The sequence below is a fragment of the Staurois parvus genome, unplaced genomic scaffold (assembly GCF_062004578.1).
Source record: "Staurois parvus isolate SC_StPar_1 unplaced genomic scaffold, SC_StPar_1.0 ptg000380l, whole genome shotgun sequence".
Taxonomy (NCBI): domain Eukaryota; kingdom Metazoa; phylum Chordata; class Amphibia; order Anura; family Ranidae; genus Staurois; species Staurois parvus.
This window is the reverse complement of record NW_028318176.1, coordinates 1,568,002-1,586,747: the sequence shown is the minus strand read 5'-3', so window position 1 is coordinate 1,586,747 and position 18,746 is coordinate 1,568,002. Positions and strand designations below refer to the sequence as shown.

Here is an 18,746-nt window from a genome sequence, read left to right as displayed (position 1 = left end):
CTGAGAGAAGTTGTGTCTGAGCTCTGGGTGGGAGGTCTCCTCCACATGTACCATCACTAGGGGGGGACCTGTCCGTGTGCTGGGGAGACAGGTCCTCTTTATAAGAATGTGTCTGAGTGGATGACAGAAGGGAGTGGTCTGAGGGGCAGTCTGTGGTCTCCTCCTTTAAATCCCGGTCTAGATGACCATGGCTGGCAGTGATGGCCATGTGGGTCAGCCAGGAGAATGGCTCCTCTACTTGCTCATTCAATATATTGGATAAGAGCATGGCTTTATCCTCAGGTGCCCCTTGGGGATTGGTTCTGCTTGTGGGCGGGGTTATGGTGGACCTGACATCACTCTGGTCTTTGGTTGGAGGAGACATCGGAGTATTGGACAACCCAGCTGGAGCCGTCATCATCCAGAAACCTGAAAGAAGCAGAAAAAAAGGAGCCTCCCATAATGAAAGGATTTCATTCTGTCATATGCAGGTACAAGGGGAGGAGCTGAACCGTCACATGACCAGACAGGTACATGACATCCTCCATATATAGGTCTGGGGTGGAGGAGGGGCTGTGCTGTGTATGGTTACCATTGGTTCCTGTTTCCTGGAGTCCCCATTTAGAGGTGTGTCCCCAGAGAAATAAGCATCCCTGGAGTCCGGCCCCCCTGATGTGCAGTGCAGGGTGGCGGTAGTGAGGAGCACCAGCATCTCTGTGGGCCCCAACACTGACAGCCTCATGTTTTTTTGTTCATTTCTGCACTGCAGTCCCCGGATTCTTCAGGGCTCAGAAATATCGGCTTCCCACTGAGCCCCTCCCCCGATATTACCTACACTGTCACATGACTTTCCCTGAGGACCTCCCCCTTACTGTCCATAACACCCTATCTGAGCTCTGGGGGGAGGGGGGATCTGTATTGGGTGGTTTATGGTCTGTATTGGAGGGAGGGGAGAAGTCTGCACCCGGGGGGGATCTGTGGTCCGTATTGGGGGGAGGGGAGAAGTCTGTACTGGGGGGTCGCATTGCGCACTCCTGTCATCTGTCATCCAATTCTACCACACCAGGTGCCGCACGGCAGGTGTGGTCAGGAGGGTGTCTCCCGGTTTATTTTAAAAATCTGGTAGCCTTACTGTATAGGGGGAGGTGGCAATGCTGTGTATGGGGGAGGGGTTAGGTTGGTGAGGTCCAAGTATGGTGATTATTGGTGTCAGTTTGGCTCCCCCAGTGTCTGTACACCCCCAGAGTCTTATGGCGGGGTCGGAGGTCACATAAATTAGGGCTCCTCCCAGTCTGGCTGGGGTCAGGTGATGCGAGGTCAGACTGGGGTCATCTATACAAAGGAGAAAGGCTAAATGTTTCCTGAACTGACCCCAACCCCCCATACACCTAACAATGTCCCCCATCCAGGAGTGTTACAGTCCAAGCTCATCCCTCCCCTTCCCCTCGGAAGGTATGGCCCAGCTGACCTTCTCCCCTCGCCCTGTGATGGTATGGTCCAACTCATCCCTCCCCCTGGGATGGTATGGTCCAACTCACTGTCTCCCCTCCCCCAGGGATGGTATGGTCCAACTCACCTTCTCCCCCTGGGATGGTATGATCCAACTCATCCCTCCCCCTGGGATGATATGGTCCAGCTGACCTCCTCTCCTCCCCCTGAGATGGTATGATCCAGCTCACCTTCTCCCCCTGGGATGGTATGGTCCAGCTCATCCCTCCCCTCCCCCTGGGATGGTATGGTCCAGCTCAACCCTCCCCTCCCCCTGGGATGGTATGGTCCAGTTCTCCTCCCCTAGGGATGGCATGGTCCAGCTAATCCCTCCCCTCCCCCTGGGATGGTATGGTCCAGCTAATCCCTCCCCTCGGGATGGTATGGTCCAGTTTTCCTCCCCTCACCCTGGGATGGTATGGTCCAGCTCATCCCTCCCCTCCCCCTGGGATGGTCCAGCTCATCCCTCCCCTCCCCTGGGATGGTCCAGCTCATCCCTCCCCTGGGATGGGATGTTCCAGTTCTTCTCCCCTCCCCCTGGGATGGGATGGTCTAGTTCTCCTTCTCCCCTCCACCTGGGATGGTATGGTCTAGCTCATCCCTCCAGCTGGGATGGTCCAGCTCATCCCTCCCCTCCCCTGGGATGGTTCAGCTCATCCCTCCCCTCCCCCTGGGATGGTATGGTCCAGCTCATCCCTCCCCTCCCCCTGGGATGGTCCAGCTCATCCCTCCCCTCCCCTGGGATGGTCCAGCTCATCCCTCCCCTGGGATGGTCCAGTTCTCCTTCTCCCCTCCCACTGGGATGGTCCAGCTCATCCCTCCCCTCCCCCTGGGATGGGATAGTTCAGCTCCTCCCTCCCCCTGGGATGGTCCAGCTCATCCCTCCCCTCTCCCTGGGATGGTATGCTCCAGCTCATCCCTCCCCGCTCCCTGGGATGGGATGGTCCAGTTCTCCTCCCCTCCTCCTGGGATGGCCTAGCTCATCCCTCCCCTCCCCCTGGGATGGTATTGTCCTGTTCTCCTCCCCTCCCCCCGGGATGGTATGGTCCAGCTAATCCCTCCCCTCCCCCCCGGGATGGTATGGTCCAGTTCTCCTTCCCTCCCCCCGAGATGGTCCAGGTCATCCCTCTCCCTGGGATGGGATGGTCCAGCTCACCCCCTCCCCCTCCTCTCACTGACCTGCACAGTACCGTCCGTACACAAACGTCTTCCAGAAGAGAGAAAGGGAATCCCGCCTCTTCCGGGTTCTGCGTTCCAGCGGAATCAGCGCTGTGATTGCGTTACACCCGAACTTCCGGGATAGCGTGACGTCATCGGTCAACTAACTTTATTGTTACTGTATGAATACTGGGGCGGAGTCAGTAACAATACTGACTCCGCCCCAAACGATAGGAGGGGGAGCCCAGAGCACTGATGACTACACCCCTAAATGTGAGAGGAGGAGCCTGGAGAACTGATGACTGACCCAAATTATAGTGGGAGAAGCCCAGAGTACTGATGACTCCACCCATGATTGTAGGGGGAGGAGCCTGGATAACTGATGACTCCACCCCTGAATATAGGAAGAGCCCCGATGTCATTCTCCCCCTCTACAGAAGCCGCCTGTGTCCCCGCCTCCCATGGGCTGTCCCCTCCCACCTCTGTGTGTTCCCACCCCCATGGTCTGTGTTTTCCTGCCCTCTCATGGTCTGTCCACTCCCACCTCCATATATCCCCCACCCACCTGTATGCTGTCTCCTCCCCTCATGGAATCTCCCCTCCCACCTCTGTTCCAGCTCCTCCTGCTCCATTCCATATATAATAAACAATATTGCGGTCGGAACCCCCAGGGGGTGCGGAGGCCCCGAGACGGAACCCCCAACACACCGAGGAGCCCGCCATCACCAAACACTGAAATATCCCTTCTGGGTGGAGTCGCCCTTTAAGCATTACATTTATTTACACTCTACCAAACAAAACGTTCACCCTGAAATGCTCCTCCCCTCTCAATTATGCAGAATCCTATTGGCTGGAAGCAGGGCCTGTCCTCAGAGGAGAAAGATGGCTCCACCCAGTGTCCTGCCTTCCATCTCCAGCTCCTCTTCTGGGTGGACACTCGTAGGTTGGAGAAGGTGGAGCTCTTGTGGTTGTAGAAGAAGGTTCTGTCTGGGATGATGGCAGGAAGATGGCTCTTCTCTGCTATGGGTTGTCCATTGTCCAGTCTGCTGGGAGCCCCTTGTATACACCAGTCCATCCCTGACACACCAGGAAAGTCTCTCTTCTGGGTGGACATTCGTAGGCTGGAGAAGCTGGAGCTCTCCCTGGGATGGTGGTGGGAAGATGACTCCTCTCTGCTATGGGTTGTCCAGTGTCCAGCCTACTGGGAGCCCCTTGTATACACCAGTCCATCCCTGACACACCAGTAAAGTCTCTCTTCTGGGTGGACACTCGTTGGTTGGAGACGGTGGAGAAGCCTCAACCCTCCAGCAGCCATGAGACACCAAATATCACTTCTGGGTGGAGTGACCCCGAAATAATCAAGTGGTTCTAAAGCCAAAACATTTTTCATCCCAATGTATTCCCTACATTCCCCGTATTCCCCATATTCTCTGCACTCCCTGTATTCCCAGCATTCCTTACATTCTGCATATTCCTTACATTCCCCATATTCCTTACATTCCCAATATTCCCAGCATTCCCCATATTCCCAGCATTCCTTACATTCTCCATATTCCTTACATTATCCATATTCCCAGCATTCCCCATATTCCTTGCATTCTCCATATTCCTTACATTCCCCATATTCCTTACATTGTCCATATTCCTTACATTCCCCATTTTCCTTACATTCTCCATATTCCTTACATTCTCCATTTTCCCAGCATTCTCCATATTTCTTACATTCCCCATATTCCTTACATTCTCCCTATTCCCAGCATTCTCCATATGCCTTACATTCTCCATATTCCCAGCATTCTCCATATTCCTTACATTCCCCATATTCCTTACATTCCCAATATACCCAGCATTCCTCATATTCCCAGTATTCCTCATATTCCCAGCATTCCCTACATTCTCCATATTCATTACATTCCCAATATTCCCAGAATTCCCTACATTACCAATATTCCCAGCATTCCCTATATTCCTTACATTCCCCATATTCCTTACATTCTCCATATTCCCAGCATTCTCCATTTTCCTTACATTCTCCATATTCCCAGCATTCTCCATATTCCTTACATTCTCCATTTTCCCAGCATTCTCCATATTCCTTACATTCTCCCTATTCCTTACATTCTCCCTATTCCCAGCATTCTCCATATTTCTTACATTCCCCATATTCCCAGCATTCCCCATATTCCTTACATTCCCAATATACCCAGCATTCCTCATATTCCCAGTATTCCTCATATTCCCAGCATTCCCTACATTCTTCATATTCATTACATTCCGAATATTCCCAGAATTCCCTACATTACCAATATTCCCAGCATTCCCCATATTCCTTACATTCCCCATATTCCCAGCATTCTTTACATTCTCCATATTCCCAGCATTCTCCATATTCCTTACATTATCCATATTCCCAGCATTCCCCATATTCCTTGCATTCTCCATATTCCTTACATTCCCCATATTCCTTACATTGTCCATATTCCTTACATTCCCCATTTTCCTTACATTCTCCATATTCCTTACATTCTCCATTTTCCCAGCATTCTCCATATTTCTTACATTCCCCATATTCCTTACATTCTCCCTATTCCCAGCATTCTCCATATGCCTTACATTCTCCATATTCCCAGCATTCTCCATATTCCTTACATTCCCCATATTCCTTACATTCCCAATATACCCAGCATTCCTCATATTCCCAGTATTCCTCATATTCCCAGCATTCCCTACATTCTCCATATTCATTACATTCCCAATATTCCCAGAATTCCCTACATTACCAATATTCCAAGCATTCCCTATATTCCTTACATTCCCCATATTCCTTACATTCCCCATATTCCTTACATTCTCCATATTCCCAGCATTCTCCATTTTCCTTACATTCTCCATATTCCCAGCATTCTCCATATTCCTTACATTCTCCATTTTCCCAGCATTCTCCATATTCCTTACATTCTCCCTATTCCTTACATTCTCCCTATTCCCAGCATTCTCCATATTTCTTACATTCCCCATATTCCCAGCATTCCCCATATTCCTTACATTCCCAATATACCCAGCATTCCTCATATTCCCAGTATTCCTCATATTCCCAGCATTCCCTACATTCTTCATATTCATTACATTCCCAATATTCCCAGAGTTCCCTACATTACCAATATTCCCAGCATTCCCCATATTCCTTACATTCCCCATATTCCCAGCATTCCCTACATTCCTTGTATTCTCTGCACTCCCCGTATTCCCAGAATTCCCTACATTCTCTGCATTCAGTTGTCTTTCTGTCCTCCCTTCCCTGTGTGAAGAAGAGATCCCACGCTGTGGTTGGCTGCATTCTTCTCTCCTCTCTTCACACAAGGACTCAGTCATTGGCTCCTGCTGCTGTCAATCAAATGCAGTGAGGGAGTGGGAGGCAGGGCCAAGCCCTGCTGTGTGTGTGTCTGGGGAGCACGGCTCCATAGCTACACACAGCTCAGGAGCGAGCATGTACTGTGTGCCCCCACAAGTAGAGAAGGAGCCAATATCTCTGGCGGGGGACCCAGAAGAGGAGGTTCAGGGCCACTCTGTGCAAAGCCACCACACAGGTCAGGTAAGTATAACATGTTTATTACTTTATATCAAAAAAGGACCTTTGGTAACACTTTGTAAATGTATTCATATTCTACCAATAGAAAAATCCACCCTGAAATGCCCCTCCCCCACCCTGAGCCTCCGGGCACCTCCCAATTCTGCAGAATCCTATTGGCTGGGAGCTCTCAAGGTGTTTTTCAGAAAGACAGAGCAATAAGATGGCTCCACCCAGTGTCCAGCCCGCCTTCTCCAACGCATCAGTAAATACCTTCTTCTGGGTGGACACTCGTAGGTTGGAGAAGCCGTAGTTCTTGGTGTGGTTGTAGAAGGAGAAGGTTCTCTCTCCTGGATGGTGGCAGGAAGATGGCTCCTCTCTGCTATGGGTTGCCCAGTGTCTAGCCTGCTGGGAACCCCTTGTATACACCAGTCCATCCTCGGCACACCAGCAAAGTCTCTCTTTGAGGTGGACACTCGTAGGTTGGAGAAGGTGGAGCGTTTGGTGAGGTTGGAGAAGGTTCTCTCTCCTAGATGGTGGCAGGAAGATGAATCCTCTCTGCTATGGGTTTCCCATTGTCCAGCCCACCTTCTCCAATGCATCAGCAAAGTCCTCCTTCTGGGTGGACACTCGTAGGTTGGAAAAGGTGGAGCTCTTGGTGTGGCTGTAGAAGGAGAAGGTTCTCTCTCCTTGATGGTGACAGGAAGATGGCTCCTCTCTGCTATGGTTTGTTCACTACCAGCCTGCTGGGAGCACCATGTATACACCATTCCATCCCTGGCACATCTGTAAAGTCCTTCTTCTGGGTGGACACTCGTAGACTGGAGAAGCTGAATCTTTTGATGTAAGCCTTGCAGGAGAAAGGAGGCAGGAAGATGGTTCCTGTCTGCTATTGGTTGCCCAGTGTCCAGCCTGGTGGAAGCCCCTTGTATACACCAGTCCATCCCTGACACACAAGTAAAGTTTCTCTTTGAGGTGGACACTTGTAGGTTGGAAAAGGTGGAGCTCTTGGTGTGGTTGTAGCAGGAGAAGGTTCTCTCTGGGATGGTGGCAGGAAGATGGCTCCTCTCTGCTTTAGGTTGGCTTTTGTCCAGCCTGCTGGGAGCCCCTTGTATACACAGTCCATCCCTGACACACCAGTAAAGTCTCTCTTTGAGGTGGACACTCATAAGTTGGAAAAGGTGGAGCTCTTGGTGTGGTTGTAGAAGGAGAAGGTTCTCTCTCCTGGATGGTGGCAGGAAGATGCTTCCTCTCTGCTATGGGTTGCCCACTGTCCAGCCCACCTTCTCCAATGCATCAGTAAAGTCCTTCTTCTGGGTGGACACTCATAGGTTGGAGAAGCCATAATTCTTGGTGTGGTTGTAGAAGGAGAAGGTTCTCTCTCCTGGATGGTGGCAGGAAGATGGCTCCTCTCTGCTATGGGTTGCCCAGTGTCCAGCCTGCTGGGAGCCCCATGTATACGCCAGTCCATCCCTGACACACCAGTAAAGTCTTTCTTTGAGGTGGACACTCGTAAGTTGGAAAAGGTGGAGCTCTTGGTGTGGTTGTAGAAGGAGAAGGTTCTCTCTTTGGGATGGTGGTAGGAAGATGGCTCCGCTCTGCTATGGTTTGTTCACTACCAGCCTGCTGGTTGTATCATGTATACACCAGTCCATCCCTGACACATCTCTAAAGTCCTTCTTCTGGGTGGACACTCATAGACTGGAGAAGCTGAATCTTTTGATGTAAGCCTTGCAGAAGAAAGGAGGCAGGAAGATGGTTCCTGTCTGCTATGGGTTGCCCAGTATCCAGCCTGCTGGGAGCCCCTTGTATATACAGTCCATCCCTGACACACCAGTAAAGTCTCTCATTGAGGTGGACACTCGTAGGTTGGAAAAGGTGGAGCTCTTGGTGTGGTTGTAGCAGGAGAAGGTTCTCTCTGGGATGGTGGCAGGAAGATGGTTCCTCTCTGCTATGGGTTGCCCAGTGTCCAGCCTGCTGGGAGCCCCATGTATACGCCAGTCCATCCCTGACACACCAGTAAAGTCTTTCTTTGAGGTGGACACTCGTAAGTTGGAAAAGGTGGAGCTCTTGGTGTGGTTGTAGAAGGAGAAGGTTCTCTCTTTGGGATGGTGGTAGGAAGATGGCTCCGCTCTGCTATGGTTTGTTCACTACCAGCCTGCTGGTTGTATCATGTATACACCAGTCCATCCCTGACACATCTCTAAAGTCCTTCTTCTGGGTGGACACTCATAGACTGGAGAAGCTGAATCTTTTGATGTAAGCCTTGCAGAAGAAAGGAGGCAGGAAGATGGTTCCTGTCTGCTATGGGTTGCCCAGTATCCAGCCTGCTGGGAGCCCCTTGTATATACAGTCCATCCCTGACACACCAGTAAAGTCTCTCATTGAGGTGGACACTCGTAGGTTGGAAAAGGTGGAGCTCTTGGTGTGGTTGTAGCAGGAGAAGGTTCTCTCTGGGATGGTGGCAGGAAGATGGTTCCTCTCTGCTATGGGTTGCCCAGTGTCCAGCCTGCTGGGAGCCCCATGTATACGCCAGTCCATCCCTGACACACCAGTAAAGTCTTTCTTTGAGGTGGACACTCGTAAGTTGGAAAAGGTGGAGCCCTTGGTGTGGTTGTAGAAGGAGAAGGTTCTCTCTTTGGGATGGTGGTAGGAAGATGGCTCCGCTCTGCTATGGGTTGCCCATTGTCCAGCCCACCTTCTCCAATGCATCAGTAAAGTCCTGTTGGAGAAGCCGTAGTTCTTGGTGTGGTTGTAGCAGGAGAAGGCTCTCTCTGGGATGGTGGCAAGAAGATGGCTCCTCTCTCCTATGGGTTGCCCATTGTCCAGCCTGCTGGGAACCCCATGTATACACCAGTCCATCCTCGGCACACCAGTAAAGTCTCTCATTGAGGTGGACACTGATAGGTTGGAAAAGGTGGAGCTCTTGGTGTGGTTGTAGCAGGAGAAGGTTCTCTCTGGGATGGTGGCAGGAAGATGGCTCCTCTCTGCTATGGTTTGCCCATTGTCCAGCCTGCTGGGAGCCCCTTGTCTACACACCAGTAAAGTTTCTCTTTGAAGTGAACCCTCGTAGGTTGGAGAAAAAGATGAAGCTCTTGCTGTAAGTGGATCAGGTTGTCTGTAGTAAGGCTGGGGTGGCAATCACAACCTTTCATACACTGCAGAGTCAAACGCCTCCTGCCCATTGTGGGTGGACTGATGGGCCAGGAGGTGTCTGTGCTGCTTGAAGCCACAGCCACACTCTGTACACTGGAAATTTCTTCCATCTCCCTGGTGCTCTTTCTTGTGTCTGATGTACTGTGACTTCTGAGTGAAGCACTTCCCACACTCTGAGCAGGAGAACTGCTTGTCCAGGGCAGCATGACTGGCCTGGTGGCGAATAAGCTGGGTGTAGTGGACGAAGAGCTCCCCGCAGTCAGGACAGGAGTATGGCTTCTCCCCGGTGTGGACTCGCTGGTGTTTGATGAGGTTGGAGCTGGTGCTGAAGTATTTGCCACAGTCGGAGCAGTAGAAGGGTTTCTCACCAGTGTGGACTCGCTGGTGGATGGTGAGCGTAGTCTTTCGGTTGAAGCTTTTTCCACACTCTGTGCAGGCGAAGGGCTTCTCTCCGGTATGGCTCATCTGGTGGATGGCCAGGTGGACGTACTGGTTGAAGCATTTGCCACAGTCAGCACAAGCAAAAGGTTTCTCCCCAGTGTGGGTCCTCTCGTGGATGAGGAGCTGTGACTGGTACGAGAAGCTCTTCCCGCAATGTGAACATACATGTGGCTTCTTGCTCTTGTGGACAGTATGGTGGTCATCCAAATCTCGTTTACTGGTGAAATAATCGCTGCACTCGTGGCACCTGAAGGTCAGCCCTTCCACATGAGTCTGAGTTCTGAGGTTTGCGTCACATGGAGCGTGATGTCTGATGAGACGTTCACCAACCTCCCTCGTCCTGGGGAAAGGCGCATACATGCCGTGAGGGGGAGCTGAAGAACGACAGGTGTCCATGGTGTCTTCTTCACAAGAATCGGTCTCCTCATTAGAGGGGCGTTGGGCCGATGTGTAAATATCATCCTCCTCGCTGGAGAATGGCTCCTCCTTGACGATAATTGGAGTGTACTGTACAGGATCTGAGTGTAAGGAACAGTCTGCTGCATCCTGTGCCATGTCCTCCTCTTCCTTTACAGTTACTAAAGAATATTCCTCCTCGTGGTGTGTAGACAGAAATGCATCACTCTGATGGAGATTTTCATCCTCCACTGACTGTGGTTCCTCTTTAATACAGGGAGGTAAAAACTGAGAGTGGTAAACGGGCAGACGAACGTCGGTGAAGGCAGGAGGACTTTGGTTCCGCAAGCTGGGTTCCTCAAGATACAAATGTTCTGAATGAGTTGAGGGGGGTGGGAGGGTGCCATCTTGAAAACGACCTTCACATGCCACTTGAGTAGGTAGGTAAGTTGTTGGATCAGTATGTACCGGGGGGTTGTCATGCCGGAGGCGCCCTCTTTCAGAAGATCCAAATTCCTCCTTGATCACAGTTGGTGCGTTTATTGTCTGATCTGCAGAGATGTCGGTGTTGGAGCCTCTTGGAGTCTCTGCCTTAGGGCCCCGGGGTTCTTCCTTTAATGTGCTCGGAGGACTCTCCAGTGGAGGAACATTCTGGATGTCTGTGGAAAGAAAGCAAGCCTTGTTATGGGTCTCACCAGCGTCCACCATCATCATCATCAGGATGGAGGTGGAAAGCTGATATGTAATCTTTAGAGGGTTTCTGGGATACAGATGCTGTCGGTGTACTGTGGGGGAGGGGCACTTACAGCTTTCAAATGTAGGGTTCCTGCAGAACCCCTTATACTGGGTCATCTCCCACTAATTGGTAGGGTGGGGGGGAAGGGCACCTTACCAAGTGACTGTGCATACCAAGCTGTCCATAGATGCGTTTTGCTTTGGTTGCAGCAGGTGTGGGGATTATGCACTATGGCCCCACCTACAGAACCCGTGAGGGCTGTGTTAAGTATGGACTCATCCCAGATATCCAATGTGATCTCATGGCTAGTTGAAGGGCAGATGATGATGCAGATCTGACAGATACACTTTATGGCCAAATTTATGTGACTCTCCTCCAGATAATGGAGGTCAGGTGTCCCCAGTGAGGGGTCCTGGTAATCCTCCACCATACAAGGACATTGGAGACAATTGTGCTCCTCCAGCCTTGTGGTCACAGTTTGGTAAAGACCCTTTTCTGTTCCCCCATGACTGTCCCCTGTGTACAAAGCCGGCTCCATAAAGACATGGATGACCAGCTTGGTGTGGAGAAACTCCCGTGTCCTGTACAGAGCCCTGATCTCCACCTACTGAACACCTCTGGGATGAATTAGAACGCCGATGGTGAGCCAGGTCTTCTCATCCAACATCAGTACCTGACCTCACAAATGTTCTTTTGGACAACAAGTTCTAGCCTGCCCCTGCACTTTCAGCCTTGTAGCACCAGTTTTGGAGAGGCTCTTGTCAGTTTCAGCATGACTGTGCACAATGCCAGCTCTATAAAGACATGGATGGCCAGTTTGGGGTGGAAGAACTCCAGTGTCCTGCACAGAGCTCTGACCTCAACCCTACTGAACACCTCTAGGATGAATTGGAACCCCAATGGTGAGCCAGGTCTTCTCATCCAATATCAGTACCTGACCTCACAAATGGCACAAATTCCCAGACACCCTCCAAAACCATGGCCATTCTTGTGGAAAGCCGTCCCAGATCAGTGGAGGATGTTAGAGCCTCAAGACGGGCCTTTGCCATATTAATGACCATGGCTTTGGAAAGGGATGTCCAACCGAGTCATATATAGATGATGGTGAGATGCAAATATAAAATTGATATCACTGATGGGTTCAGATAGCACACCAACTCTGTAAAGGTAACACCTCACTGTATGGTCCCATGTGGAAAAGGCTAGACTGAGGAACTGGTTGAGTTCCTGCTAGGCTCCTGGGGACCCCCCCACCCTCGATAGACCCACGGGGGTTTATTTACTAAAGCTGGAGAGTCCAAAATCAGACTCCCTTCTGCATAGAAACCAATCAGCTTCCAGGTTTCATTGCCAAAGCTTCATTGAACAAGCTGAGGTTAGAAGCTGATTGGTTTCTGTGCAGAAGGGAGTCTGATTTTGGACTCTCCAGCTTTAGTAAATAAACCCCACTGTGTCACCCAACAGATAAGAAGCCATTAACACTGTGCACAGACTCCCCATAATGGCCAATTATTTCATCCCCAGCTCTCCCCAGCGACTGTCTACAAACGTCATCAACTACTACTCATGAACAAGACTTCTCTTACCAAGTGGTGGAACCAGATGATGGTCATCAGTGGTGGTGCTCCCGCCCAGGTTCTTCTGCTTTTCAATGTACATACACACCTGAGTAGAGGGATAGACAACTTATAGGAACCTGACACACCCAATGATACAGTCCCCATCCAGACACTTCCCTTGTATGTTACTGGAGAATGTCCCAGAATTCCCGGCACTGCTCACCTCTCCTGTCAGCAGCTCGATGATCCGGTTAGCCAGCTCCTGAATCTCCTGCTTGAGTTGTAGGGACGAAGGTCGGGGAACCTCAACAGAACTCTTCTTCACCACAACATAATCCTACAAAAGGGAAGACATTGATGAATATGGACCTCAAACTCGACAACCCTCCTCCATAACGGCTCTGAAATCTCCTTCTCCACTGAAGAGTAAAGGCTCAGCAGAATGTTATCATGTGTTTAGCAGGAGGAGGTCCCCGAGGTGGATGGTGACTGTCCCACCAGAATGTATAATAGTGGGCGCCCCAAAAAGTGAGCACCCCCCCCAATACATGCAGGAAAAGAAACACCATTCAGATAGAGCTAACAATTCAACCCCGGAGTCCGGCTCTGTAATATCACGTAGATGGTGTTGGGTGTGCAGAGGGGATGGTCGATACCTGCTGGACACAGGTCCATATAGTCATCTACAATGTGATGACCACCTTCTGGAACCAGGATTGACATGGGTATATCCTCCTCAGGGTTAGAGAAGAGTGATGTCATCCCAGAATCCTCCTCACCTCTCCGGTCAGGTCTGTGTGATGTCATGTGACCTCCCAGAATCCCCCTCACCTCTCCGGTCAGGTCTGTGTGATGTCATGTGACCTCCCAGAATCCTCCTCACCTCTCCGGTCAGGTCTGTGTGATGTCATGTGACCTCCCAGAATCCTCCTCACCTCTCCGGTCAGGTCTGTTTTATTAATAGAGATAACAGTGATGTCATGTGACCTCCCAGAATCCTCTTCACCTCTCCAGTCAGGTCTGTGTTTTATTAATAGAGATGAGAGTGATGTCATGTGACCTCCCAGAATCCTCCTCACCTCTCCGGTCAGGTCTGTGTTTTATTAATAGAGATAACAGTGATGTCATGTGAGCTCCCAGAATCCTCCTCACCTCTCCGGTCAGGTCTGTGTTTTATTAGTAGAGATCAGAGTGATGTCATGTGACCTCCCAGAATCCTCCTCACCTCTCCGGTCAGCAGGTAGACGATCTCCAGGGTGAGGTTCAGTATGGTGTCCATACTTTCTCTCCTCTCCATCATGGCGATGTCAGTAGAGAAGCTCCATCATGTTATGTTGGGGCTCTGTGATCCTTTATCCTATGGTCAATCCCGGATGTGATGGATAGAGGAGGTAGAACTCTCTGGAACGTTTTCCCGTCATCGGGCTTTAAAAGCAAACAAAACACAAGCCCAGTTTTGAGGGAAATTCAATAAAGAGACCCTGTCACCACCACTCGCTGAATACACTTCCCTAGTGCTGTGCTGTCAGAGCTCACCCCCTCTATGTGACAATGCTGGGGTCCAGTGATTGGCTGGTATCATGGGAGGAGGTGACATGCCCTGTAATGTAGAACTGATGTGCAGGCTGAGTGTACAGATGCCATCTGACCACTATCATTGATCTGGGAGTTCCTGAACTCACACAGAGGTTGGAGATGAGGCTCCTCTCAGTAGGGAGCACAGAAGTCATTGTATGCTGGATGCCTCGGCACCAGAAAATCTGGCCAAAGAAGTCTGTCCCTACAAAGAGATAAGAGTCCGACTATTCAGAGTTTACTCCAGAGATGGGCCCTAAGGACCTCAAGACTGGAGCCCCCACTAGGAGATTAGAAGGTGCTTAGAACTTCAAGGACTTTTAGTTCCATATCATCTGTGCTGCTTTCTGGACACTGGGACTCCCTTTTCCCCCCTTTGTAGGCCATTTTCTGCAACAGCCTCCTGCTGCCAAAACCTGTTGAAACCAGAGATGGTGGTTGGGCCTCCAGGATCTTCTCCTCTGCCTTTCCTGACCTAGGTAACTCCTCCCAGTGCTCCCCATCCTTTTCCTTCTGCTGTGGGCTGCGCTGATACCCTGGTCCTCCACCTCTCCCCAGATGTCAACCTATCATTGGACCTCCACCTCTCCCCACATATCAACCTGTCCCTGGACCTCCACCTCTCCCCACATATCAACCTGTCCCTGGACCTCCACCTCTCCCCACATATCAACCTGTCCCTGGACCTCCACCTCTCCCCAGATGTCAACTTCTCCCTGGACCTCCACCTCTCCCCATATGTCAACCTGTCCTTGGACCTCCACCTCTCCCTGGATGTCAGCCTCTCCCTGGATGTCAACCTCTCCCTGGACCTCCACGACTGCAGAGACCTCTCAACAGATGTCAACCTCTCCCTGGACCTCCACCTCTCCCCAGATCTCTGCCCTCCTCCATCCTTCATTCTGTAGATCCTCCTGCCCTTTGTCCTCTGACCCTCCTGCTGCCTTGCTGCCTGTGTGCACTCCAAGCTGTGGCTGGATGCCCAGGACCTGCCCTCTCTACTTCCCTTGATCCAGGAGTCTCCTGTGCCCGCTTGGACCCTCCACCTGCTGCTGGACCCTTTATGACCCCCAGAAGCAACCAGTGAGAGTATTCCCTTCCGCTGCCATGTGACTGTAATCCTGTGCACACTGCCGTGTCCTCACTCCTTGTGTTCCCTGGATTGTCCCTGTGGCCCCCAACTGTCCCCACTGTTTGCCTTGCTGCCCCTGGACTCCCCGGTTGCTGTCCCGTATTTTTGCTTAGGACTCGCCCTCTGCTGTGCTGTATTGCTGTACTGTGACCCCGCCGTGTCCCCCATTGTGTCCCAGACTGTCCCCCATTGTGTCCCAGACTGTCCCCCATTGTGTCCCGGAATGTACCCCATTGTGTCCCGGACTGTCCCCCATTGTGTATCGAATTGTCCCCCCATTATGTCCCGGATTGTCCCCCCATTGTGTCCTGGACTGTCCCCCATTGTCCCCCCCATTGTTTCCTGGATTGTCCCCCCCATTGTGTCCCAGATTGTCCCCCCATTGTGTCCTGGATTGTCCCCCGTTTGTTGCTGTCCCCCATTGTGTCCCGGACTGTCCCCCCATTGTGTCCCCCCTTTGTTGCTGTCCCCCCATTGTGTCCTGGATTGTCCCCTTTGTTGCTGTCCCCATTGTGTCTTGGATTGTCCCCCCTTTGTTGCTGTCCCCCATTGTGTCCCGGACTGCCCCCCCTTTGTTGCTGTCCCGTATTTCCCTCCTGTGATGTCTCACCGTCACCTCTCCCCCCTCCATTGTACAGGAACCCCCCACCGAGCACCCAGCACACCCCACTACGGGTCACCTGCCCCTGTGTGCGGTCACATGACCCATGTTGGGGGATCATTCTCTGTAATCTGGGTTCACCTTCCCTGGGACCTCCTCTGTGTACTGCACTATGGAATATGTCAGCTTCATAGACTTCTCTATGGGTATAATAGTGACAGTATGTACAATGAGCACCTCACTGATGTCATCCTGGTCCCCTGGCTTCCCTCTGAGGCCCAGAACTGAGGAATGAAGACATGAGGAGCCCTACACCCCCCATGACCACAACACAGGACCACTGACCTGCACCACAGTCCTACAGGAACTAGAATGCCCTAAGACCACCACTTCCGGGTTGTGCGTTTCACTCATTGGCTCGTGTGCGTTCCGAGCCGGCACTTCCGGTTTTTGCGGTCCAAGCGTCACACACTGTGCGCTTCGGCAGACACTTCCGGGTTGTGCGGTCACTCCTTCTGTAGTATGCGTTCCAGGCCGACACTTCCGGGCTGTGCGTTCCAATCGGTTCTTCCTGAGCCCCACACGGCTACTTCCGGGTTGTGTGTTTCACCCTGGTTTCTTTGCCTCCTTGCCGGTGTTCCCCAGCAGAGCCGCCCCCCAGAGGGTCACCTATAGGGAAGAGTGATGTTCCTTTGTCGGGGGCTCAGCATACCAACCCCCAGGGAGTTCACACCACCACTGACACCGTGCAATGACATCATCGTGTTCCCAGACTCATCGCCACCACAGGTCCTCTTTATGTGTCCCCCATCCTGTACGGTGACCCAGGAATATGGAGGCCGGCCTTGCCTATTACCCCACATCCTAGAATATGGAGGCTGGCCTCACCGGTGACCCCAGAATATGAAGGCCGGCCCCACTGGAGACCCCACACCCGAGAACATGGAGGCCGGCCTCACTGGTGACCCGGAATATGGAGGCCAGCCCCATTGGAGAACCCATACCCCAGAATATGGAGGTCAGCCTCACTGGCGACCCTGGAATATGGAGGCCGGCCTCGCTGGTGATCCCAGAATATGGAGGCTGGATTTATCGGTGACCCCACACCCCAGAATATGGAGGCCAGCCCTACCTGTGAACCTTAGAGTATGGAGCCTGGACTCATTGGTGATCCCACATCCCAGAATATGGAGGCCAGACTTACCAGTGACCTCATACCCCAGTATATAGGGGGTGGCCTCACCGGTGACCCCAGAATATGGAGGGTGGCCTCACAGGTAACCCTGCAATCCCAGAAAACAGTCCCCCGGATTTACTGTTGACCCCGTAGACCCGGAATATGTTGGGTGGAGCCATACTATCACTCACCCCTAGGAGTCCCTCCTGCCATGTCTCAGGGCTGTGAGCGCCTATTAATGAGCGGGGAGAGGGATGATAGCACATGGCATGGAAATGATGGATCTGACGGCGCATGACATGGACAGGATGGGGAATGACGGGAAGTGACAGGATGAGGATGACACATGACATGGAGAAGATGGGTAATATGACATTGAGAGGGGCCCCGCAGGTGCAGGCAACAACTATTTGGGGGCCAGTAGCGCCAGGTACTGCCCCACACATATCCATACCCTCCTCTAGGGGAACCGTCCATGTTCTCTCCAGGGGCACCCCTTCCCCCATCTCCTCCCTGTACAGCCCCCAGTGTACTCTTTGGAAGGTCCCATTCAATGTGGAGTAACCTTTCTTCGGAAATGATGGTCAGGAAGAGAGTCACGAACACACAACCCACCGCGTCCTCTCATTCCACAACCTTTTCTGGATGAAACTGCGAGGACAAAATGTTTTCAGGTTGATTTGGTATCTGTGTCCCCGCTGGAGAGATTCTCCTCTTCTTCCTGGGGAAAATCCAACGTTCACAGTTGTCACCGGACCAGGCAGAGAGGAGAAGTCTTCCAGGGGGGACACCTTTCTAGGAAGAAAACAGGAGTGAGGACCTTCACACCATCTATCTTCCATATACAACACTGTTTTACAATCTCTACCCTGACGATTTGACAGCAAATCACACTTTCAGCCATGTGACTATGAGGATCAACACCTATGCAGACCAGACCAACACCAAGGATGGGCTTACGTAACTTGAACAGGGGGTTCCACAACTTTCACATCTCCCATCCTGTCAACATCTGCCTTGACACATTCCATGGTGGTTGGATGAAGGTGTTGGTAGATATTAATGTTGGAGGATCTTCGTAACACTCATCAGAATTGAAGAAGAGCCTTGGAGAAGCTTCACAGAAGAGGAAGTCCAGCTGAACATGACCAACTACTACTAGATCTACCATGACCTGGATCCATGAGACCAAGTACAAGTAGATCCACCATGACCTGGATCCATGAGACCAACTACTACTAGATCCACCATGACCTGGATCCATGAGACCAAGTACTAGTAGATCCACCATGATCTGGATCCATGAGACCAACTACTACTAGATCCACCATGACCTGGATCCATGAGACCAACTACTACTAGATCCACGAGACCAACTACTACTAGATTCAGCACGACCTGGATCCATGAGACCAACTACTACTAGATCCATCATGACCTGAATCCATCAGACCAACTACTACTAGATACATCATGAGCTGAATCCATCAGACCAACTACTACTAGATCCACCATGACCTGAATCCATCAGACCAAGTACTACTAGATCCACCATGGCCTGGATCCATGAGACCAACTAGTACTAGATCCACCTTGACCTGAATCCATGAGACCAACTACTACTAGATCCACCATGACCTGAATCCATGAGACCAAGTACTACTAGATCCACCATGACCTGCATCCATGAGACCAACTACTACTAGGTACACCATGACCTGGATCCATGAGACCAACTACTACTAGATCCACCATGACAACAACTACTACTAGACACACT

The 18,746-nt window shown here is 51.5% G+C and overlaps 1 protein-coding gene across 1 annotated transcript; it reads right to left on the bottom strand.

Moving 5' to 3' along the window:
• Positions 1-6,218: 6,218 nt before the first annotated feature.
• On the bottom strand, positions 6,219-16,892 carry LOC149455972 (uncharacterized). Its single transcript, XM_089685591.1, has 5 exons — positions 16,135-16,892; positions 13,707-13,906; positions 12,705-12,818; positions 12,509-12,587; positions 6,219-10,845 (listed from the first exon to the last, which is right to left on the bottom strand). Exons 2-5 carry the CDS (start codon positions 13,779-13,781, stop codon positions 9,335-9,337), a joined length of 1,779 nt encoding a protein of 592 aa, XP_089541717.1. The 5' UTR covers positions 13,782-13,906; positions 16,135-16,892; the 3' UTR covers positions 6,219-9,334.
• Between the last annotated feature and the right edge of the window lie 1,854 nt (positions 16,893-18,746).